At 45.2% G+C, this 19,664-nt stretch overlaps 1 protein-coding gene and 1 long non-coding RNA gene across 2 annotated transcripts in view; both read right to left on the bottom strand.

Moving 5' to 3' along the window:
- Positions 1–703: 703 nt before the first annotated feature.
- LOC144232627 (uncharacterized) overlaps positions 704–19,664 on the bottom strand; it is a 22,277-nt gene continuing 3,316 nt past the window's right edge. Inside the window, exons 2-4 of the long non-coding RNA XR_013335474.1 lie at positions 12,303–12,419; positions 1,904–2,026; positions 704–995 (exon numbers count right to left, since the gene is read on the bottom strand). This is a non-coding gene — a long non-coding RNA (uncharacterized LOC144232627). The remainder of the gene's footprint in view (positions 996–1,903; positions 2,027–12,302; positions 12,420–19,664) is intronic.
- On the bottom strand, positions 8,737–9,737 carry CUNH21orf140 (chromosome unknown C21orf140 homolog). The gene has a single exon (XM_077765476.1). The coding sequence runs from the start codon at positions 9,703–9,705 to the stop codon at positions 8,950–8,952; it is 756 nt and encodes a 251-aa protein (XP_077621602.1). The 5' UTR covers positions 9,706–9,737; the 3' UTR covers positions 8,737–8,949.

The raw sequence follows: 19,664 nt of genomic DNA, 5'->3' as shown, positions 1-19,664 counted from the left end.
TTAGGTAATTGGCTGGATGCATGCTATGCATGGATGAATGGAGATGGAGAGAGAGATTGGTGAAGCCCACAGCAAGGACCCCATCCTGTCTGCACCGATCCAAAACCTCTCTGGACCATAACTGTGAGTGAATCCACAAGAAGACCGCCCCTGGGAAGCCGAAAGATGTTTCCAAGAGCATCCACTGAAATCTATTCTCTACCCTCAGAGGAGCTCCAGGATCCCTACACAAATCCTATTTAATCTTATTAGACGCATCCTAACACCTTTTTATTGGTTTCAAGCTTATATCAGAAGCAGAAATGAAAAGGCTGTTAGCTGCAGAAATGCCCAGAATGAAAGACGTGGTCTTTATGAAGCAGACTGAGCCTGAGAAGTCACTGTATGATCACCTTAGTGCCAGAGAACGGAGTGGCCGCCAGCCCCACACCGGGAACACTGCGCATTATGACTTGATGTTCACAAGGATGACCCTAGTCACTAAGAAAAGATTCAACTGTGTCCAAGGCAGAAAGGCAGAGACATATATAATGTATTTCAGGAACTGAATTGTTCAAACAAAAATACCTCAAGTGTGTTAAAAAGTGTTACCCCTCCCCAAACAGTATCCAAATTCTCATTGCTGGGGAAACATAGCTGTCTAAATGATTCAGTCCTGACAGTCTCTTTTTTTAAAACAATATTTATTTTTGAGATAGTGCCAGCGGGAGAAGGGCAGAGAGAGGGGGACAAAGGGCCCAAAGTGGGCTCTGCACTGACAGCGATGAGCCTGATGTGGGGCTTGAACTCAGGAACCGGGAGATCATGACCTGAGCCGAAGTCGGACGCTCCCCCAACTGAGCCCCCCAGGTGCCCTGGTCCAGATGATTTCTAGATGCCTGGGCCTTGACAGCAGAGCATCTCTCCTGGCTTGATCACGTGGATGTTCCTTGACATCGGCTTTGAGTGTAGGTCACCCACATGTCAAAGTGAAGCAGGCAGATAATGGAGAGAGTCTGGAGGGAAACGAGAATGGAGGGCGGGTTCTCAAATGTGAGTACACACAGGAGACAGTTTAAAATAAAGATTCCTGGGGCGCCTGGGTGGCTCAGTCCGTTAAGCATTCGACTTCAGCTCATGTCATAATCTCAGGTTCATGGGTTCAAGTCCCACACTGGGTTCTGTGCTGACAGCTCAGAGCCTGGAGCCTGCTTGGGATTCTGTGTCTCCCTCTGTCTCTGCGTCTTCCCCTCTACTTCCCCCCACCTCAAAATAAAATCTTTAGAGGCGCCTGGGTGGCTCAGTCAGTTGAGCATCCAACTTCATCTCCGGTCATGATCTCACGGTCTGTGAGTTTGAACCCGATATCGGGCTCTGTGCTGACAGCTCAGAGCCTGGAGCCTGCTTTGGATTCTGTGTCTCCCTCTCTCTCTGCACTTCCCCAGCTCATACTCTGTCTCTCTGTCTCTCTCAAAAATAAACATTTAAGAAATAATAATTATTAAATTAAATTAAAAATAAAATCTTTAAAAATATATTAGAGGTGCACCTGGGTAGCTCAGTTGGTTAAGCTTCCAACTCTTGGTTTTGGCTCAGGTCATGATCATGGTTTCATGAGTTCGAGCCCCACATCTTGGGATCCTCTCTCCCCCTCTCTCTGCCCCTCCCCTGCTTGTGCTCTCTCTCTCTCTCAAAATATATAAATAAGCTTAAAAATTTAAAGTAAAATACTAGATACATTTCTGATCAACATGTTAGTTACAAGCAACTGGTTAATTTTCAAATAATTGGCTCAGTATTTCCCTTGTGTTTCCAGATGTTTGGGACACTCTCTAATGCACTGATTGTACTTTTTTCAGACTCACAGTTTGTCCCATTCAATTACAGTGGATGTTCCTCACCTAAAAACACAGTGAGCTGATACCTTGAAAACTGTAGAATCGTCCTGTGATTCCCAGCTTTGCAGGCAGGAGGTACTCGGAGTAGGAAGGAGGGAGGAGGAACCGCTTTAGCCTTAGGGGAAGGCAGGATTGACCGGAAGGATTTTCTGAAGGGAGGAAGCGAGAGCACGGTCACGGCTGAAGGAGACACAGAGGAAGGGGGACCGGCTGTGGGAGGGGGCGGGGAGGGCCCAGGGTGGGAGGGAGTCTGGGGACCAGGCACTGAAGGCCCCAAAAGCCATGCTGGCGGCCTCAGTTTCCCCTCTGACTTGGCCCAAGGCCTTCTGCTCCCAGTGTGGGAGGGGTGCTGGGTGCAGTGGGGACAGCCAGCGTGGCCTGACCGTGAGGGGCCAGGCTCTGCGATCCCTTCTCCCCCTGCCTTCTCCCCTTGGATGGAAGCACCTTCCACCCTGTTCCCCCCATGGCCTCTGTGGTGTCTCTGGTTGTAGGGGCTTGAGGATGTCAGCTGGGATCAGGTGTCGAGGTAGCTGGTCCAGGCAGCAAGCTCAGAGCGGAAGAGTTAAGCCTTTAACCGCTTACTCTGAGGGCATGAGAGGGCACAAGCAAGAGTCTACACCGAGGAGGAAGGGCCCGCCCCCCGTGCGCACCTGCCAGGGGTCAGGTGGATCCGCACAGACCAAGAGCTGCTCCCTAAACAAAGGCTCTGGTAGTTTCGGGGACCCCAGGGCGTGGGGTGCGAGGCGAGGGGGAAGGTCAGGAGCGGAGAAGTCAGCGCGGGGCAAAGTGTCCCCAAGCCTTCCCCTTCCCCGCGAGGAGCCTGGAGACCCCGCCTGAGGAGCCCAGAACGAAGGCGCCAGGCTGGGGGTGCAGGTGTGTGACCTGTCAGTGCTTTTCCTCCCCCTCCCCTCCCCCCATAAGGCCCGGTGCCTCCTCACCTTCTCGCACAGCCTTGTGGACCTCTTCCGTCCTGGCCCTGATCTCACACCCACTCTTCCTGTCATTCTGCTCCCCTCCCATCCCCCACACCCGACGTGCACACGGCCGTGCACCCGGCTCAAACCTGCTCACACACACAGTCTGTCTCACACACACAGTGTCCTCACACACACACACACAGTCTCCCTGACAACACTCACACACACAGTCTTTCTCACACACACAATCTCTCATACACATACAACGCTCACACGGCCATGCACTCACATCTCACACACACACATTTTACACATACACTCACACAACAGTCTTCCACACTCATGAAGAGTCACACAACTCCTCACACACACAACTCTCTTACACATAATCTCACACACACGAAACTCTCCTATTGTCACACTATCACACCTCACACACATGCTCACATGTGCTCACAACTCTGGCACACATACACTCATGGGCACACACATCTCATACACACAACCCTCACATGGTCATATACGCATATCTCACACATATAGTCTCACACACAGTCTCTCTCACACTTTCACACACACACTCCCTCACACACACGCTGCCTGAGTGTGAAGTGGGTACACTCAGCACACTGTTCAAACTTCTGCCTGGCTTGGCCTTTTCTCCCTGTGATGAAATCCTGGCGCCTCCTCTGGTCTCTGCTTCTCCGTAGTTCCACCCAGGACTCCCAGCACCAGGCCCTGGACTTAGAGCCCACACTCCCCAGACCTCTAACATCTCACTGACTGAGGGGTTCCCCTTTCCTCAGGATCAGACTGTGACTGCCTTGAGGGCCCAATCTTATTTTCTTCACTACCCCTTTTCCCGCCACACATAGAAGGTACTGGAATATTTGATGAGTGGTGACTGTAATACAAAAAGAAAGGGAGCAGGGAGCATGGCCAAGGCTGCTAGTTGCCAACCTTCTCCTTAGTAATGACTCCTGGTATGCCACCCACATGGCCTCCCCAAATAAAAGACTACATTTCCCAGTTTCCCTTGCGACTAAGTCTTGCCAATGAGATTTAAGTAGAAGTGTGTGAAACCTCCTAGAAGGCCCATTAAAAGGGAAGAGATGAACTCTTCTTCTTCCCTGTGTCTTTTGCTACCTGGGGTGCTAATGCAATGGCTTGTTCGGCAGCCATTGGGGACGATGCGATGGAACTATGTTAGGGCAGTGGAAGGACCCTGGGTTCTTGATGACCATGGATCCATCATATTCACCCTGAACTGCCACCTTGGTCCTTCTTGATTTTTTGTGGTGGAGGTGGGGTACCTTCTTTAAATTTTTTTAAATTTTATTTATTTTTTGAGGGAGAGAATGCATGAGCAAGGGAGGGTTAGAGGAGGAGGGAGAGAGAGAATCCCAAGCATGCTCCGCACTGCCAGCACAGAGCCCAACGCGGAACTTGGTCCCATGAACTGTGAGATCATGGCCTGAGCCAAAATCAAAAGCCAGACGCTTAACCGACTGAGCCACCCAGGAGCACCTTAAAGTACCTTTTATTTTAAGTCTCTGTGGGTTAGGTCTCCACTACTCACAGCATGACCTAATCTTAACCAACCCATGAAGCCTGCTAGAGACAGGTGCGAAGATTACTTGATAAGAAGATGTGGATTCTGGTTCTGACCTTCCTGTCACTACAGATGTGCATGTCCCTACGTGTGTCAGTTACTGCCTGGACTTGTCTTCATTTGCAAGTGAGTTTAATGACCACTGCCCTGCCTATATACAGGGTGACTGTCTAAACTCAATGAGGTCAAGTATGTAAAAATGGTTTGTATGTATAAACCAAACACAGACAGGAGGAGTGTGTACCCACACTGTGCTCCACTGTGCTCTAGCTCCATTTGCCTATTTACTTTTGGGCTCATTTTAGGACAGACTATCCCAACACTCCACCTCCTTGGGAGTCACCACAGTCCATGGAGACAGAGTGGGGATATAGTTGTTGGTGACGGTAAGGGCCGGAGAGGATGGGATATCTCACCAGCCAACCTCTTAGGAAGACACTGACATCATGAGGTCTCTTCCAGAGGACTTGTCCACACACACAGGATTGCTGTGCCTCGTTACCTACTGTTTGTTTCATACAGGCATAGCACACGGTTGGTCTCGAAGATTCTTGAAGAATCCTCCCTGTCTTCCCCATCAGAAGAAGCCTTTTATTATCATCAGCTGCCTAACCTATCACAGATGGTCTTAAAAGAAATGCCAGAGAACAAAGTTCCTTTGATCAAAGTATCTTAAGATGTGTCTACTTTCATTATGCCCTGGTGATAAAAAGCAGCAAGAATTTCCCCCAAAGAGTGAAAAGGAAATCAGGTCTAACTGTGGGCATACTTGCTGGCCCTCAGCCGGAACCGTAATAACTGTAATAACCATAATAATATGGGGCACTTAGGAGGTGCCAGACACGGCATTAGTGACATGGCTTGCGCTAAGAGCTTTAAAGCCCTCAACCCTAATTCACTAATGAGTTAACTGAGCCTCAGGGAGGTGAAGGAACTTGTCCAAAGTCTCATAGTTAATAAGCTGGAAACGTGAGATTCCACCTAGATCTATCCAATTCCCAAAGCTGAGCTTACTTTCCATTGCTTTTTGATGGAAGTTTCCATGCTTAGGATCACGCAGCATTTCTTAATTATGCATCCAGTTTTATGTAACTAAATTGCATACTAAAGGGGGTCCTTTTGCTCTCTCTGGTTATACTGATGTCTCTCTCCCCTAAGTGCCTTCCTAATGATTAAACAAGGTCTCAAGGGAAGGGGACTCCAAACTCATCTTATCAGATCCTTTTGGTCTTTCAACAAAAATGGCGCCTGTTGGTTTACCTTGCTTGTCTGCGAACCTTAAAAGTCTTCCATTTTCCCCCTCACTGCAAAATAATGTGCTTTTGCAAGGCATTCTGCTTCTTGCTCAATCTTGTGTTGAAATATCTTTTTGTTGTGGTGTCCACTTGGAGGTGATTTCTTTGTCAGCTGGTGTTTGGTCCATCGTCAGAGGCGAGCCTTTGGCCATGTGAATTGTGGGAGGGAAAAAAAAATGCTGGGCTCCAGGAACAAAGCCAGATATGGTGGTTAGGCATGTGGGTTAGACTCTGATTTCAAAACATCTGTTTCCTCACCTGTAAAGTGGGGAAATGGTAGAACCTACCTGACCGGGTCATTATGGGATCAAATAAACTGCCCAGTAGTAGTAGGCAGTGTGAATAACGGCCATGTGCGTGAACTCTAGATTTGAATTTTAAAAAGTTTTTTACGTTTATTTATTTTTGAGAGACTGAGTGAGAGAGCATGAGCAGGGCAGTGGGCAGAGCGAGAGGGAGACATGGGATCTGAAGCAGGCTCCTGGCTCTGAGCTGTCAGCACAGCCCAACGTGGGGCTCGAACTCACAAACTGTCAGATCATGACCTGAGCTGAGAAGAGATGCTTAACCGACTGAGCCACCCAGGTACCCCATGAACTCTGGATTTAAACCTTCACTCCTCCACCCCAGAGCAAGTTACATGATTTCTCTGTGCCTCAGTTTACCCCATCTGAAAAATAGAGATGCTACTTGTTTCTCTATCACGGAATGTTGTGGGGTCTAAATGAGTTTAGGATGTGTAGCTCTTAATGCTTATTACTACACAGAACTCTCAGTAGATGTGTATTAAGCGTGATCGGGGGCAAAACGCACTCATACCCCCAACCCCAGGTCAGCTATGTTGGGCCTGCTCAGTGCCAGTGCGCTGACATCACCAAGGAGGTTGGAGTCTAATCACTTGCTCTCACAGAACCTAAATTCTAAAACATATGTGAAACAGGTAGCAAAAAAGACCACAGAAACGTACCACACTTGAGAGTGGTTTCACCAAGTTAATGGTCATTGGGGAATGCCGTATTTCAGTAGGCAGAAGACTTCTACTAGCATCTGTGGTCAGCTGAATAATGGTGCCCAAAGGTCTGCCATTTCCAATCCCTGGCACGTGGGAAAATTACCTTCTATGGAAAAAGAATCTCTGCACATGGGATTAATTCAATGATTTTGAGATGATTCTGGATTACCCACAGGGGTCTTAAGTGCCATCATGATTGTTCTTACAAGAGGGAGGCCGAGGGAGTCAGACACGGGAGAAGGGAATGCGGTCACAGAAACAGGGACGGGACTGATGTGGTCAAGTCCAACCAAGGAATGCCTGCAGCCACCGGAAGCCTGGAGAGCAAGGAACGATGGTCTCTCAGAGCCTCTGGAGGGAGTGTGGACCTTCCAACACCTTGGTTTTGACGGAGTGAACTGATTTCAGATTTCTGGCTTCCCGAACTGAGAAACAGTAAGTGTTGGTTGTTTGGGGCCACCAAGTTTGCGGTAATTTGTTACAGTAGCCACAGGAAACACACACAGCTCGTTGGCCACGAAGTGGGATATTGCCTCGTTCTGAGTGGTTGGAGATTGCAGATGCAATTGGTTCATCCCCAGATAAAATAAATGCCTAATAACAAAATGATGCAGAAGGCCACCACTTAACTGCTGAAAAGCACTGGACATTTATTTTCATCTGACCAAGTATTTCTTTTTTTTTTTTAAGTTTATTTACTTATTTTGAGAGGGTGAGTGTGAATGGAGGAAGGGCAGAGAGACAGGAAGAGAAAGAATCCCAAGCAGGTAGAGCCTGACGCAGGGCTCCATCTCACAAACCGTTGAGATCATGACCTGAGCCAAAATCAAGAGTCAGACACTTAACCAACTAAAACACCCAGGTACCCCAATCTGACCAAGTATTTCTGGATAATCCAGGGAGGTTCCAGAGGGAAACATGACAGGAAGACAAGCAAATAATCCGATTTTTTTCTGCAATTGGCTACCAGAGAACATGACTTCATAATCTTATATATAGGTAATTCTGTTGGGAGTTCGGTAGAAATTTTCATAAGTTGTTTTTGACACACTCTGGAATAATTATGTCTGTTATAAAATTACGGCCTGAACATATACAAACGGGAGTGAAATTTATAATACATTTAATGGAAGCAGGTCTTTTTCTATAAAAGTGAAAAACACCACCACAAATCCTTACAACCGACATCAGCACCGCCTTAAACCTGAGTCGGGTACTACAGCACCAGCCACAGGTGCCTCAGCTATTGGGGCCCAAGATGCAACTCCATGGCAAAATCTAGGGGCGCCTAGGGGGCTTGGGAAGTCAAGCGTCTGACTTCAGCTCAGGTCATGATCCCATGGTTTGTGGGTTCGAGTCCTGCGCCAGGCTCTGTGCTGACAGCTCAGAGCCTGGAGCCTACTTCGGATTCTGTGTCTCTGTCTACTCTGTGCCCCACCCCTGCTCATGCTCTGTTTCTCTCTCTCTCTCTCTCTCAAGTAAACTAAAACATTAAAAAAAAAATCTAATGATTGGTTGGATTCTTGGAGTTGGGATGAAAGATTGGATTAATAGGTTCTACAGACCCCTCTTCACTTCACCTGTTCACCCATCAACTCCCAGTTGAATCAACCCGTTACAGCTTTCCAGGTGCCTTACTGGGACCACCAACTTGCCTTGGAGCATCTGAATGTGTTCACCTCCTTGGAACCTCCTTGTCTCTCACTCAACCTCTGACACCTTTTTTTCAAACAATGGGAAGCAAAGAGCCAGTTCAGGCACTGTCCGGACCACATCTCTTGCTGATGGCAAATGGGCTCCCTATATGTTATTTGGGTTGGCTCAAACTGGTTGGCACACTATTTCAACCGTTTTGTGACCACACACTTAGTTCCTTTTCTTTCTGACCTAAAAGTTTTGACTATATACAACCCTCAGCTCTGCTCACCCCTGCTTACCATCAAGCTCCCTTGGGCTGGCTTAGTTGTCATCCTTGCACTGACACAGCCCTCAAGATGGCCTTAACATGATGGGAGTCGAGATCCCTAATTTACCAACAAGCTTTAATGGAATCTCCAGTAAACCTAAAGCACTTTGCCAACACCCTTAGAAATCTCAGACCTCACAGTATCCCCGTGAGGTCGCTGGTGGAGTAGTTTTGGCTGTGGTGGTCCAGAGTCGAGCCTAGCAGAGTTAGTAAAGATGGTAAAGACTCTGCCCGTAGCATGGTCCCAACTGCTTGTTAGAGGAATCACCCTTAAGGAAATTTACCAAGATAGTAGTTTTCCCATCTCTGCACTTTGTTGGTTAGTATTTTCCATTTGCTTGGGTTTATCCTTTTAATCCCTTTGCTAATTAAATCGATGAGAAGTATATACTGGTAAGAATAAACGCTGTCAATGTACTGCAAAGAAAACTCCTTTCTGTTATTGATGATAAACCATTTCAAAGAAGACCAGGCTGAGTCTAAAGGGTTTAGGTAATTGTAAAGCGAAGGCAGAGAGATTAGTTTATGGCCACAGGACTTGGCTACCTCAGGGCAACACACGAGGCTCGTTAAGTTAATGACTGATGGGGCATGGATCTGGGCCTCAGGCTCTGGCTCTTCCTCGGGCTTCATCTTGCCTTGCTGCCTTCTCTCTTTGACCACAATGGCGCACTTCCCATAGGCCTTCCTTGCCACATCACAGAACTCAAAGAAGAGGCTTTCTTCCTGTTTGATGCATAACTCATCCCTAAGGAACATCCGATATTTCCAAGGCACCCATCCTTGACTACCACCGGCATGCACAATACACCAAGTTGGAGTTTGCATGAAATACCGATGACTAAAATCTTCTCCAGTTACAAGACTTTCAGCAATATTGGTTTCTCCAAAATATATGGTCTTAAATCCATCATATTGCAGGGTTTTCAGGGTTTTCAAATATTGGAGGCATTGCTTCCTCTTGATGTTATCAAATGGATTTCTGGTAATGATGTTTCTTAAAAGAGGGTTTGCAAAGTGAGGCATGGTGTCTCCTCAAGTGTTCTTCAAAGCTTGCATATCTCCATCTGTGCAGATCTAGCAAGAGTGCCGTGATGACCTCACAAAGGGCTTTCTTACACCGAGGCCAGTCACATAGATACACTTTGGATTTCAAAGCACCATGAAACACATACTCAGGCCAATGTTCTTCTGGCTTATATGACACGGGAATGGGAAACGCTAACCATAAAAAAATGTTTCTTTGGCATCGCTTCTGCCATGGTCTGGGACAGAGATTGACAATTGTATGGATTTGCTAGAGCCGTAATAATATACCACAGACTGGCCAGCTTAACCGACAGATTTATTTTCCTATGTTCCTGGAGGCTGCAAGTCCAAGATCAAAGTGTCGGCAGGTTTGGTTTCTTCTGAGATCTCCTTCCTGGGCTTGTAGATGGCCGCCTTCTCGCTGTATGCTCACATGGCCTTTCTTCTGTGTGCGTGCATGTCTCTGGCCCACCTTCCTTATGATCACTCATCCTGCTGGATTAGGGCCCACCCAACTGACTTCATTTTACTTTAATCATCTCTTTAAAGACCCTCTTTCCAAACATAGTCACATTCTGAGGTACTGGGGGCGGTTAGAGCTTTAACATATAATTTGCGGAGGAGCGGGGGACACAATCCTACCCACAGCAACAATCCTTTAACAGTGATGAGCCAAATTTATGACCCCTTTCGGATGGGTTCCTGAGGATAAATATTTACATTCATTCATCCATTCCAAAGTATTTATTGAGCACCTACTAAGCACTGGACATTGTGTCAGGCACCAGTGGTACAGCCATGACATGTCCAGTGAGACCTGCCGATGCGTGGGGGTTAAGTCTGCATATGCATGGAGTTCACGGGTGGAAGAGGAAGGTATGGCGTATAGTATAAAAGAGTCAAGCTGCAAGCCTATCTTTCATGGGCTGCCAGTTCTTGAGCTAATTCAGTAACCTACCTGGAAAGCACTTTTAATTTTATACACTCAAGGCAACAGGACACTTTTCTTTAAATTCTAGCAGCCTCTTCAACTGCCTTTGTGTTTTCTTGTTCCCTTCCTTAGAGCTAAAGATGTTGCATAACTATGCAAAATAGATTCCCTCAAATGACAACGTGGATGAGATGATTTACCCAGTGGTTGAACAGATGAGTGTTTCTCTTCCCACCAGGGTTTTCTTGGGGCTCAAGCTTAGGCAACCCTAGACAGTAAGATGATGCAAGCCTAGTAAAATTAACATGATGCCTGTGCTCTCTGCACAGCCTCTCAGAAATCAGGGTCAGTGAGTTGGGGTTGATACTTAGCTTGTGACCATTTTCTCCTCGGATTTTTCCAAAAAAGGTGGAGACTGTTTTTTCAGACCAAATTTGATAAGAATGCCTATCAAATTTGATAGGAATGTCAAATATGTGAAACAGGAATGTGGCTGCTGTGGTTGAAGTGATAATGGTGGCCCCAGAGTCACCCTGTTCAGCCACCCCCTTTCTCCTTTATCCCAAGGTACCTCATGCCCTAGAATAGCAGTGTGAGAGCACTATATAAAGCAATGAGGTCAATTCCAAGACAACAGTTCTTTGCTTTTTTCATCCAGTGTTTGGTTATGGATATGAGAAACATGTTCAGAAGTATAGAGGAGAATGTGCCATATGTTATATTTTGTGTAAATATATATGTATGAGAAAGTGATAAATAGATATACATATTTACTTGATTTTCAAGTAAGAAAAACAGGATAAACCAAATACAAATTGCTTACCTATAAGAGGAGGGATCAAACAGGAGGGACAAAAAAAAAGCAAGAAACATAGGTTTTTTTTTAATATATCTTGTTTTAGTTTTAACCAGAGAATGTAGACACTTTACATTTTTTACAAACAAAAGGAAAAAAAGAAAAAGAAATCCAAAGGATCTCTAAAATATGCAAATAAAGCTGAAACTAATGAATCTGACTGCTTCTCATGTCAGTAACAGCAGCAACATCAAAAAGACCAACCCCAGCAGCAATGTATACTTCTGCCCCCCAGTTTATAGTCTCTAAATATGAGACTATAATCTTTAAATATGAGACTATAGTCTGACACAACAGATGAACCTAGTGTTTCTTAAATTTCACATTTGAGTGAAATCATATGATATTTGTCTTTCTCTGACTGACTTATTTCACTTATTGTAATACATTCTAGTTCCATCTACGTTGTTGCAATGATTAGAGGAATCAAAGATCCTTTAGTTCTAAAGGAAGGAAATGTACAAGATGAGTTTGGGACGTCTTGTCCCAGCCTGAAAGCAAGGAAGCCATCAAAAACTACCAGGTTCTATTGGAAGAACCCCAGAGTCAATTTGAAAAGGTTCCCATGGCCAAAAATGGAAGAGTTTGAATATCAATCAATAATGAAATCAATAATGACTGCAGGAATTTGAAGCAGAATGAATGTGTTAAAATCTTGAAGTTCAAAACAGCAACAGCAAAGCAAACACACCATAAAAAAAAAAAATACTCAAAAAACCTATTAGTTGCCCGGAGGTGACATTGGAGGGAGCCACAGCACTATTTTGCCAATAAATTAATTAATTAATTAATTAATCAAACACTTACCTTGACTTTTCTTGTGTTGATTCCATTTCAGAATGGGAATGGGAAAGGGCAGGATGGTGAGTCCAAGCAGACGGTCAGGCCAAGGTGGCGGATGTGAATGTGGCCTCACTGGGTAGTCTACGGAAGTAAAGTAAATCTAAGCACTGAGGCTCTGGTACTGGATAAACCTAGGGTCACATCTTAGCTCTACCTTCAGTAGCCTCAGCTTCTGTCTGTAAAATGGGGAGAATACCTATCTCAGAGTACCGAATCAAGGACCTATGAGGTAGCAAACATAATCCACTGGCACGGAGCTTTATAAATGGCTGCTGTTATTGTTGAGACAGACTGGCTGGGAAGAGAGACCCTAAGAGAGCTTGGCAGTGACTGATGAGAAAAGAAAGAAGTCATGGAGGGAAGGGCAAAGGAGAAGAAAAGGAAGAAAAGGTTTAAAAAAACAAACAAGACTGAGGACCAATATTGAACTGAAATAAATTGTCTACCTCGTTGCAAAAATGGAAAAGGTTCCCTTCTTCTCTTCTTTCCCTCTCTTCCTCCTTCCTTCCTTCTTCTGTTACTCTTTTTTTCCTCTCAACTTCATCAATAAATCTTGAATGCTTCCAGATTCCAGGCAGTATAATCTTGGAAAGACTTGACTCTCCTGAGGTCCCCCCCCCCCCGCAACGAAGGACCCATCTTGTGACCCATCTTGTGTCAATAAAGAGTCTCAGTGAAAGAAGATGAGCCTCAGTTGGGGAGGAAAACTATAGAAAGGGGCCCCATGGGAGGAAGACCTTTCAAGGAGGAGATGGAACAGGCCAAGTGTGGAAACCTGGGGATGACAGTTGTAAAGAGCTTGCATTTCAGCTGAGATAAATACTTAAAGGCGTTCTTGACCTCTTTCCTCAAGGCTTGACATGTTGCTGAGGAAGGGGTAAGCTACAAAGGAGCCCAGAGAATGTGCAGTCAATGGTGGTTCTAGAGGGGAGTTCAGCCAGTGAATTCAAAAGGTTTCTCCATTTAGGGGGACAATTGGGTTAAAGAAAGACACAAAGACATCTTTGCAAAACGGAGGAGGGGTGGAGGGACCAATGGCTATTTAGGAGGCACATCCTTTGTTTATACCTTGTCTGGATGCTTCCTGCTTGCTAAGCGGTCTCTTAATTAAATCTATATCCCTACTTGGGAGGTGAGAATACTTCCTGGTATTTCAGGAAATGGGAAGATCTAGAGGGTTGGGAAGGGGTTTGACAGTAGGAAAAGGGGAGGATCTGTTAACCTGTCATAATCAAAAATAAAAAAATTTTTCTCGTCACCTTTTAAAAAAAATTTTGTTTAAATCCAAGTTAATTAACATGTAGTATAATAATGGTTTCAGGTATAGAATTTAGTGTTTCATCACTTACACATAACACCCAATGCTCATCCCAACAAGTACCCCCCTTAATGCCCATCACCCATTTAGCCCCCACCCCCACCCAATACCCCTCCAGCAACCCTCAGTTTGTATTCTGTATTTAAGAGTCTCTTATTGGGGCGCCTGGGTGGCTTAGTCGGTTAAGAGTCCGACTTTCGCTTAGGTCATGATCTCGCGGTTTGTGGGTTCGAGCCCCGCGTCGGGCTCTGTGCTGACTGCCAGCTCAGAGCCTGGAGCCTGTTTCAGTCTGTGACTCCCTCTCTCTCTGACCCTCCCCTGCTCACGCTGTCTCTCTCTCTCCTAGCAATAAATAAAACATTTAAAAAAAATATTTAAAAAAAAAGAGTCTCTTACTGCTTCCTTTTCTGTTTTTATCTTATTTTTCCTTCACTTCCCCTATGTTCATCTGTTGTGTTTCTTAAATTTCACATACGAGTGAAATCATATGGTATTTGTCTTTCTCTGAGTGACTTATTTCACTTAGCGTAATACATTCTAGTTCCATCCATGTTGCAAATGGCAAGATTTCATTCTTTTTGATTGCCAATATATTCCAACACACACACACACACACACACACACACACACACCATATCTTCTTTATCCATTCATCAGTCAATGGACATTTGGGCTCTTCCATACTTTGGCTATTGTCCATAGTGCTGCTATTAACATTGGGGTGCATGTGCCCCTTCAAATCAGCCCTCCTGTATCCTTTGGATAAATATGTAATAGTGCAATTGCTGGGTCATAAGGTAACATTATTTTTATTTTTTTGAGGAATCTCCATACTGTTTTCCAGAGTGGCTGCACCAGTTTGCATTCCCACATCCCCACCAACATCTCTTGTTTCCTGAGTTGTTAATTTTAGACATTCTAACAGGTATTAGCTGGTACCTCACTGTAATTTTAACTTGTATTTCCCTGGTGATGAATGATGTTGAGCATCTTTTCATGTGTCTGTTAGCCACCGGGATGCCTTCTTTGGAAAGGTGTCTGTTCCATTGATCTTTGTGTCTGTTTTTGTGCCAGTACCATACTGTCTTGATGGTTACAGCTTTGTAATACATCTTGAAGTCTGGTGGAATTGTGATATCTCCAGCCTTGGCTTTCTTTTTCAACATTACTTTGGCTGTTCAGGGTCTTTTCTGGCTCCATACAAAACTTAGGATTGTTTGTTCTAGCTCTGTGAAGAATGTTAGTGTTATTTTGATAGGGATTGTATTGAATGTGTAGATTGCTTTGGGTAGTATTGACATTTTAACAATATTTGTCCTTCTGATCCATGAGCATGGAATGTTTTTCCATTTCTTTGTGTCTTCTTCAATTTCTTTCATAAGCTTTCTATAGTGTTCACCATACAGATCTTTTATTTCTTTGGTTAGGCTTATTCCCAGGTATTTTATGTTTTTCAGTGCAGTTGTAAGGGATCAATTCCTTGATTTCTCTTTCTGTTGCTTCATTATTGGTGTATAGAAATGCAACTGGTTTCTGTACATTGATTTTGTATCCTGCGACATTGCTGAATTCATGTATCAATTCTTGCAGTTTTTTGGTGGAATCTTTTGGGTTTTCCATGTAATTGTGGGAAGAGTATTACATTGCAAAGAGTGAAAGTTTGAATTCTTCCTTGCCAATTTGAATGCTTTTATTTCTTTTTGATTGTTGAGGCTAGTACTTCCAACCCTATGATGTACAACAGTCGTGAGAGTGGACATCCCTGTCGTGTTTCTGACCTTAGGGGGAAAGCTCTCAGATTTTCCCCATTGAGGATGATATTAGCTATGGGTCTTTTGTATATGGTTTTTATGATCTTGAGTGATGTTCCTACTATACCTCCTTTCTTGAGGGCTTTTAGCAAGAAACGATGTTGTACTTTGTCAAATGCTTTTTCTGCGTCTATTGAGAAGATCGTGTCGTTCTCTTCTATTAATGTGATGTATCACATTGATTGATTTGCGAATATTGAACCTAACTCCACAGCCCAGGAATAAATAACACTTGATTGTGATGAATAATTTTTTTAATGTTTTGCTGGATTCAGTTTACTAGTATCTTGAAAATGTTTGCATCCATGTTCATCAGGGAGATTGGTCTGTAATTCTCTTTAGTGGGTCTTCACCTGGTTTTGGAAGCTTATTGCCTTTTAAGTTATAAACATGATGCTTAGGTGTTGTAGATGATTTCCAGTTTTACAGAAGTCGCTTGTTTTTATTAATCCATACCACTTCACTCACCAGAGAGAATGCTGTTGGAATTGTTTTGTGTCATCCAGACACAGATTCTACCTGGATTTAGGAGTGTAGATACAGATCCATAAAGATGTTTGATTTTTTTAATGAGTTACATTCTATAGTCTTTAAATTGCTTTTGTAAACCTAACAATAAATCACAGATGTTTTTCCATGTTAATACTGGAAAAACCTCATCCTTTTTAATTGTTATATTGTATTCCATTGTTTGGGTGTGACACACACTATATGCCAAATACCCAACTTGGTAGTTATTTAGATTGTTTCAAACAATTGTTTCATCATTTGCTATTCTAAATAATGCTATAATGAATATCTCTTCATAGTTTTAAAGGTATAATGTAGATATACACATCTATAGACGTGTAGGGAAAGAAAAGGTCAAAAGCTATGCATGATTTAAATATTGGTAGATATTGCCAAATCATCCACTAAAAAGTTTGTACCAATGTGTACCTCACAGATTGTTACCACCACTTGATATTAGTGATCTTTTATCTTTTACAATCTGATAGGCAAAAATGGCGTCTCACTGTTTTAACATCATTAATTATAAGTAAATCTGACAATATAATTAGAAAACAATGACAAGAGTAACTTGGTATAAAATGCACAAATTTAGATGCCCTTGGGGGTTAGTTTTAGAGACGGCATGTGAAGGGCGTGGGTTTGGAGGAAGCAAACCAAAGGAGGAGTTACGGAATCCTGAGAAGCCAGACTTAAGTGGGCTCCCAGTGGGCTGACTGCCAGGCCTTGGAGATGACTGGGGATGGCGTTTTGGAGTCTGAGAGTGATCAACAGGGGGACGCAATGACAACCCACAGCAGTCTTTGCAGAGACTCCTTCTGCACCCCACCCTCACCCGCTTAGGGGGAGGCTTAGCCAGCCTCTGGGCAGGGCCAGTAAGTAGCCGGCCCTGGCAGGCAGGAGAGGCCTGGACCCGAGCAAATCATTGCACCATAGACAGCCAGAGAAACTCAGAGAACCTTTCACTTTTTTTGGTCTTCCCTTGATTCTGGACCACCTCTGTCCCCCCTCCTTGGCTGTAGGCTCCACTGGGAGCTCCTGAGGGCCTGGGAGAGAGAACATGGCCCCTCTAGGGTCACCTCCCACTTTGGAGATTTGGGAGGGTGATGGAAAGACCACCAGGGGGCAGTATAGATCTGTGTCCATGACGACTTCTAAGCAACACCATAATCCCCTCCCAGGCCAGCCCCAGAAGCACCCCCACACCCTTTCCCAATCACAGCCTCCCCCTCAGTCCTAAGAACAACTACCCTCTGATTTTCTAGAAAATACTTTTGTCGTTCTTCTCTATTGCCTGGGTAACTGATACTCTAAGGTAGAACACTATAGTATGTTTAATTTATTTAAATTAATTTTGTATAACTGGAAAATCAAGTTTGTCCAATTCAAAGACAAAAAGTGACATCTTCAATTGAATTCACAAAGACAGGGGTTAGTGGGGATCCTAAACTTGGTGAGTGTTGCAGCAGTTCTACTGATCTTTCTACTTCTTGCCACAAATCATGCTTATCATTAAAAAAAGAAAGAAAGAAACATTTGGAAACTGGTTGCGCCAAAAAAAACCCCCAAAGACTCAGACAGTTGCCACACATATAAATATGTGGGTATGTGTGCTAGTTTGATTCTTATTCCAAAAGTTCAGTTGTACAGGAAACATCGTGTTTATGTATGTATATATTTATTTTTAAATGTTTATTTATTTTGGTGGGGCAGAGAGAGAGAGGGAGAGAGAAAGAATCCCAAGCAGGCCCTACACTGTCAGCATGGAGCCTGACAGGGGTTCGATCCTATGAACTGTGAGATCGTGGCCTGAGCCAAAATCAAGAGTTGGATACTCAAATGACTGAGCCACCCTGGTGCCCCATGTTTATGTATTTAAATCAATGACGCTGGACTCAGGCATTGTTGGGGCTCCTTTCCCATTCCCAAGGCCAAGGACAGAGCAGTGCAGGGCACTGAGGACACCCTTCCATGCTGCTCACTACGGGCACCCCAGGACGTGCCCAGATCCAGCTCTTGTGGTCCCCTCACCTGGGCCCTGGGGGTATTGCTGGGGCTAAGCACCTCTAGGTATGCCCCAAAGCCACCCTCCGGGAGGTCCAGTCACATTCAGAGGGACCCAGAACAAACAAGTCAAGGACCCCCAGAACCCAACCTAAGAGCCTCTGTCCAAAGCAGTGCTTAGGGATAGCTCTGCCCCATTCTCTCCCCTCGGTGGCCGTGCCCTCCCCCGTCCCTCTGAAGGACATGTAGCGCACTCTCCCCATGCTCAGGGGGAGGACCTGCCCTCAGGCTTTGGGCCTGGCACCTAGAACCTCCTCTGAGGCTCGGAAACTGGCCCCCCCCCCCCCCCCACAACAGGCAGAGCAGGGAAGAGAAAGATCTGAGCACGAACCCAGCTTCATACCTCATAAGTGAACCTGTCGCCGTACATGTGTGAGCATGTGTGTGTCAGACCTCTGCATCCTCCCCAAACTTGCTGTTGGGAAAATACTCCCAGTGAAACATGTCTGTCATATGAGTCACAAAGCCCCTGCTCAGTCATAACAGTTATGAGCACTTAGTGCTGGGAATGGCTGGGCCCGGCCCCTCCACACACAGCGTCTGGCTCAACCTCACTGCAACCCATGGAGTGGGAAGGATTCTTGCTCCATTTCCAGGACAAGTTGTTTAGGAAGAGAGGGCAAAGGGGCCCCTTTTCCGTGCCTCGCCAACCAAGAGAAGAATCCACAGTCGCCATTTTTTTTACAAAATGGATTCTTAAAAAACAAACAAAAAACGTTTTCTTAGGTACTTCATAGAGCTAAAGAGAGTAGAGCTAAGGGGAGTTTTCATGCCCCCTGACCCTGTCCAGAGCTTCTCTTCCTCACATGTAACATGAAAGGATTGGGAAAGGCAAAGGCTGCGTTTCATTTGCCCTAAAATTTGATCTTTTTCTTGTGGAACAGGAAAGATGTGTGTGAGTGTAGGTGTAAGTGTGTGTGTGTCTAGAGTGTGTATATGTGTACAGGAGTACCTATATGTGTGTGTTACGTGGGGTATGTTTATATGTGTGTATGAGTGTGTTGGCAAATTCACAAATGGGTGTTTATATATATGTGCGTGGGATATTGTACGTGTGTTTGTAGGGGTGTGCAAATGTGCGCGCATCTGCGTCCGTGAGTGTGTGTGGCCTGTGCTGTGTGTGTGTGTACACATGTGTGCGGATTTTAAATGCCTGGGACCCAGCGGAGGACACGAGTCCCCAGCTGTGCCTGGTTTCTCTGCCGCTGAGTGACGGGACTCACAGAGGACGCCTTCCTCGGGCCTGGCCCAGAGTGTCAGGGCCACCTGCTAGGCACCTCTCCCACAGCCCTCTTCCTGCCTGATTCCCAGCTCCCACTGCTGGGAAGGAGCCAGAACCATGAGTCAGAGTCACAGCCAAATTCTCTTCAACCTTCATCAGCTCCCTTCCTGCCTCATTTGGCTGAGGCAAACTCCTATCCCTGGCTTCTCGTAGGGCCCTCACCTGGCAGACACGAACAAACCCACAGAGTTTAAAACTCCTTCTGGGGCCTGCCTGGTGCTCAGTGGGGCGCATGGAGAAATCATCGGGGAAGCTTACCCAACTGTTTATGGCTGGGCCCCAAGCCCAGAGGTTCTGATGGGATTGGTCTAGGGTGAGGCCTGGGCATCATCAGTATTTTT

The sequence above is a fragment of the Crocuta crocuta genome, unplaced genomic scaffold (assembly GCF_008692635.1).
Source record: "Crocuta crocuta isolate KB4526 unplaced genomic scaffold, BGI_CrCroc_1.0 scaffold84, whole genome shotgun sequence".
Classification (NCBI taxonomy): Eukaryota; Metazoa; Chordata; class Mammalia; order Carnivora; family Hyaenidae; genus Crocuta; species Crocuta crocuta.
The sequence above is the reverse complement of the archived record's forward strand: the minus strand, read 5'-3'. Positions and strand labels throughout refer to the sequence as shown.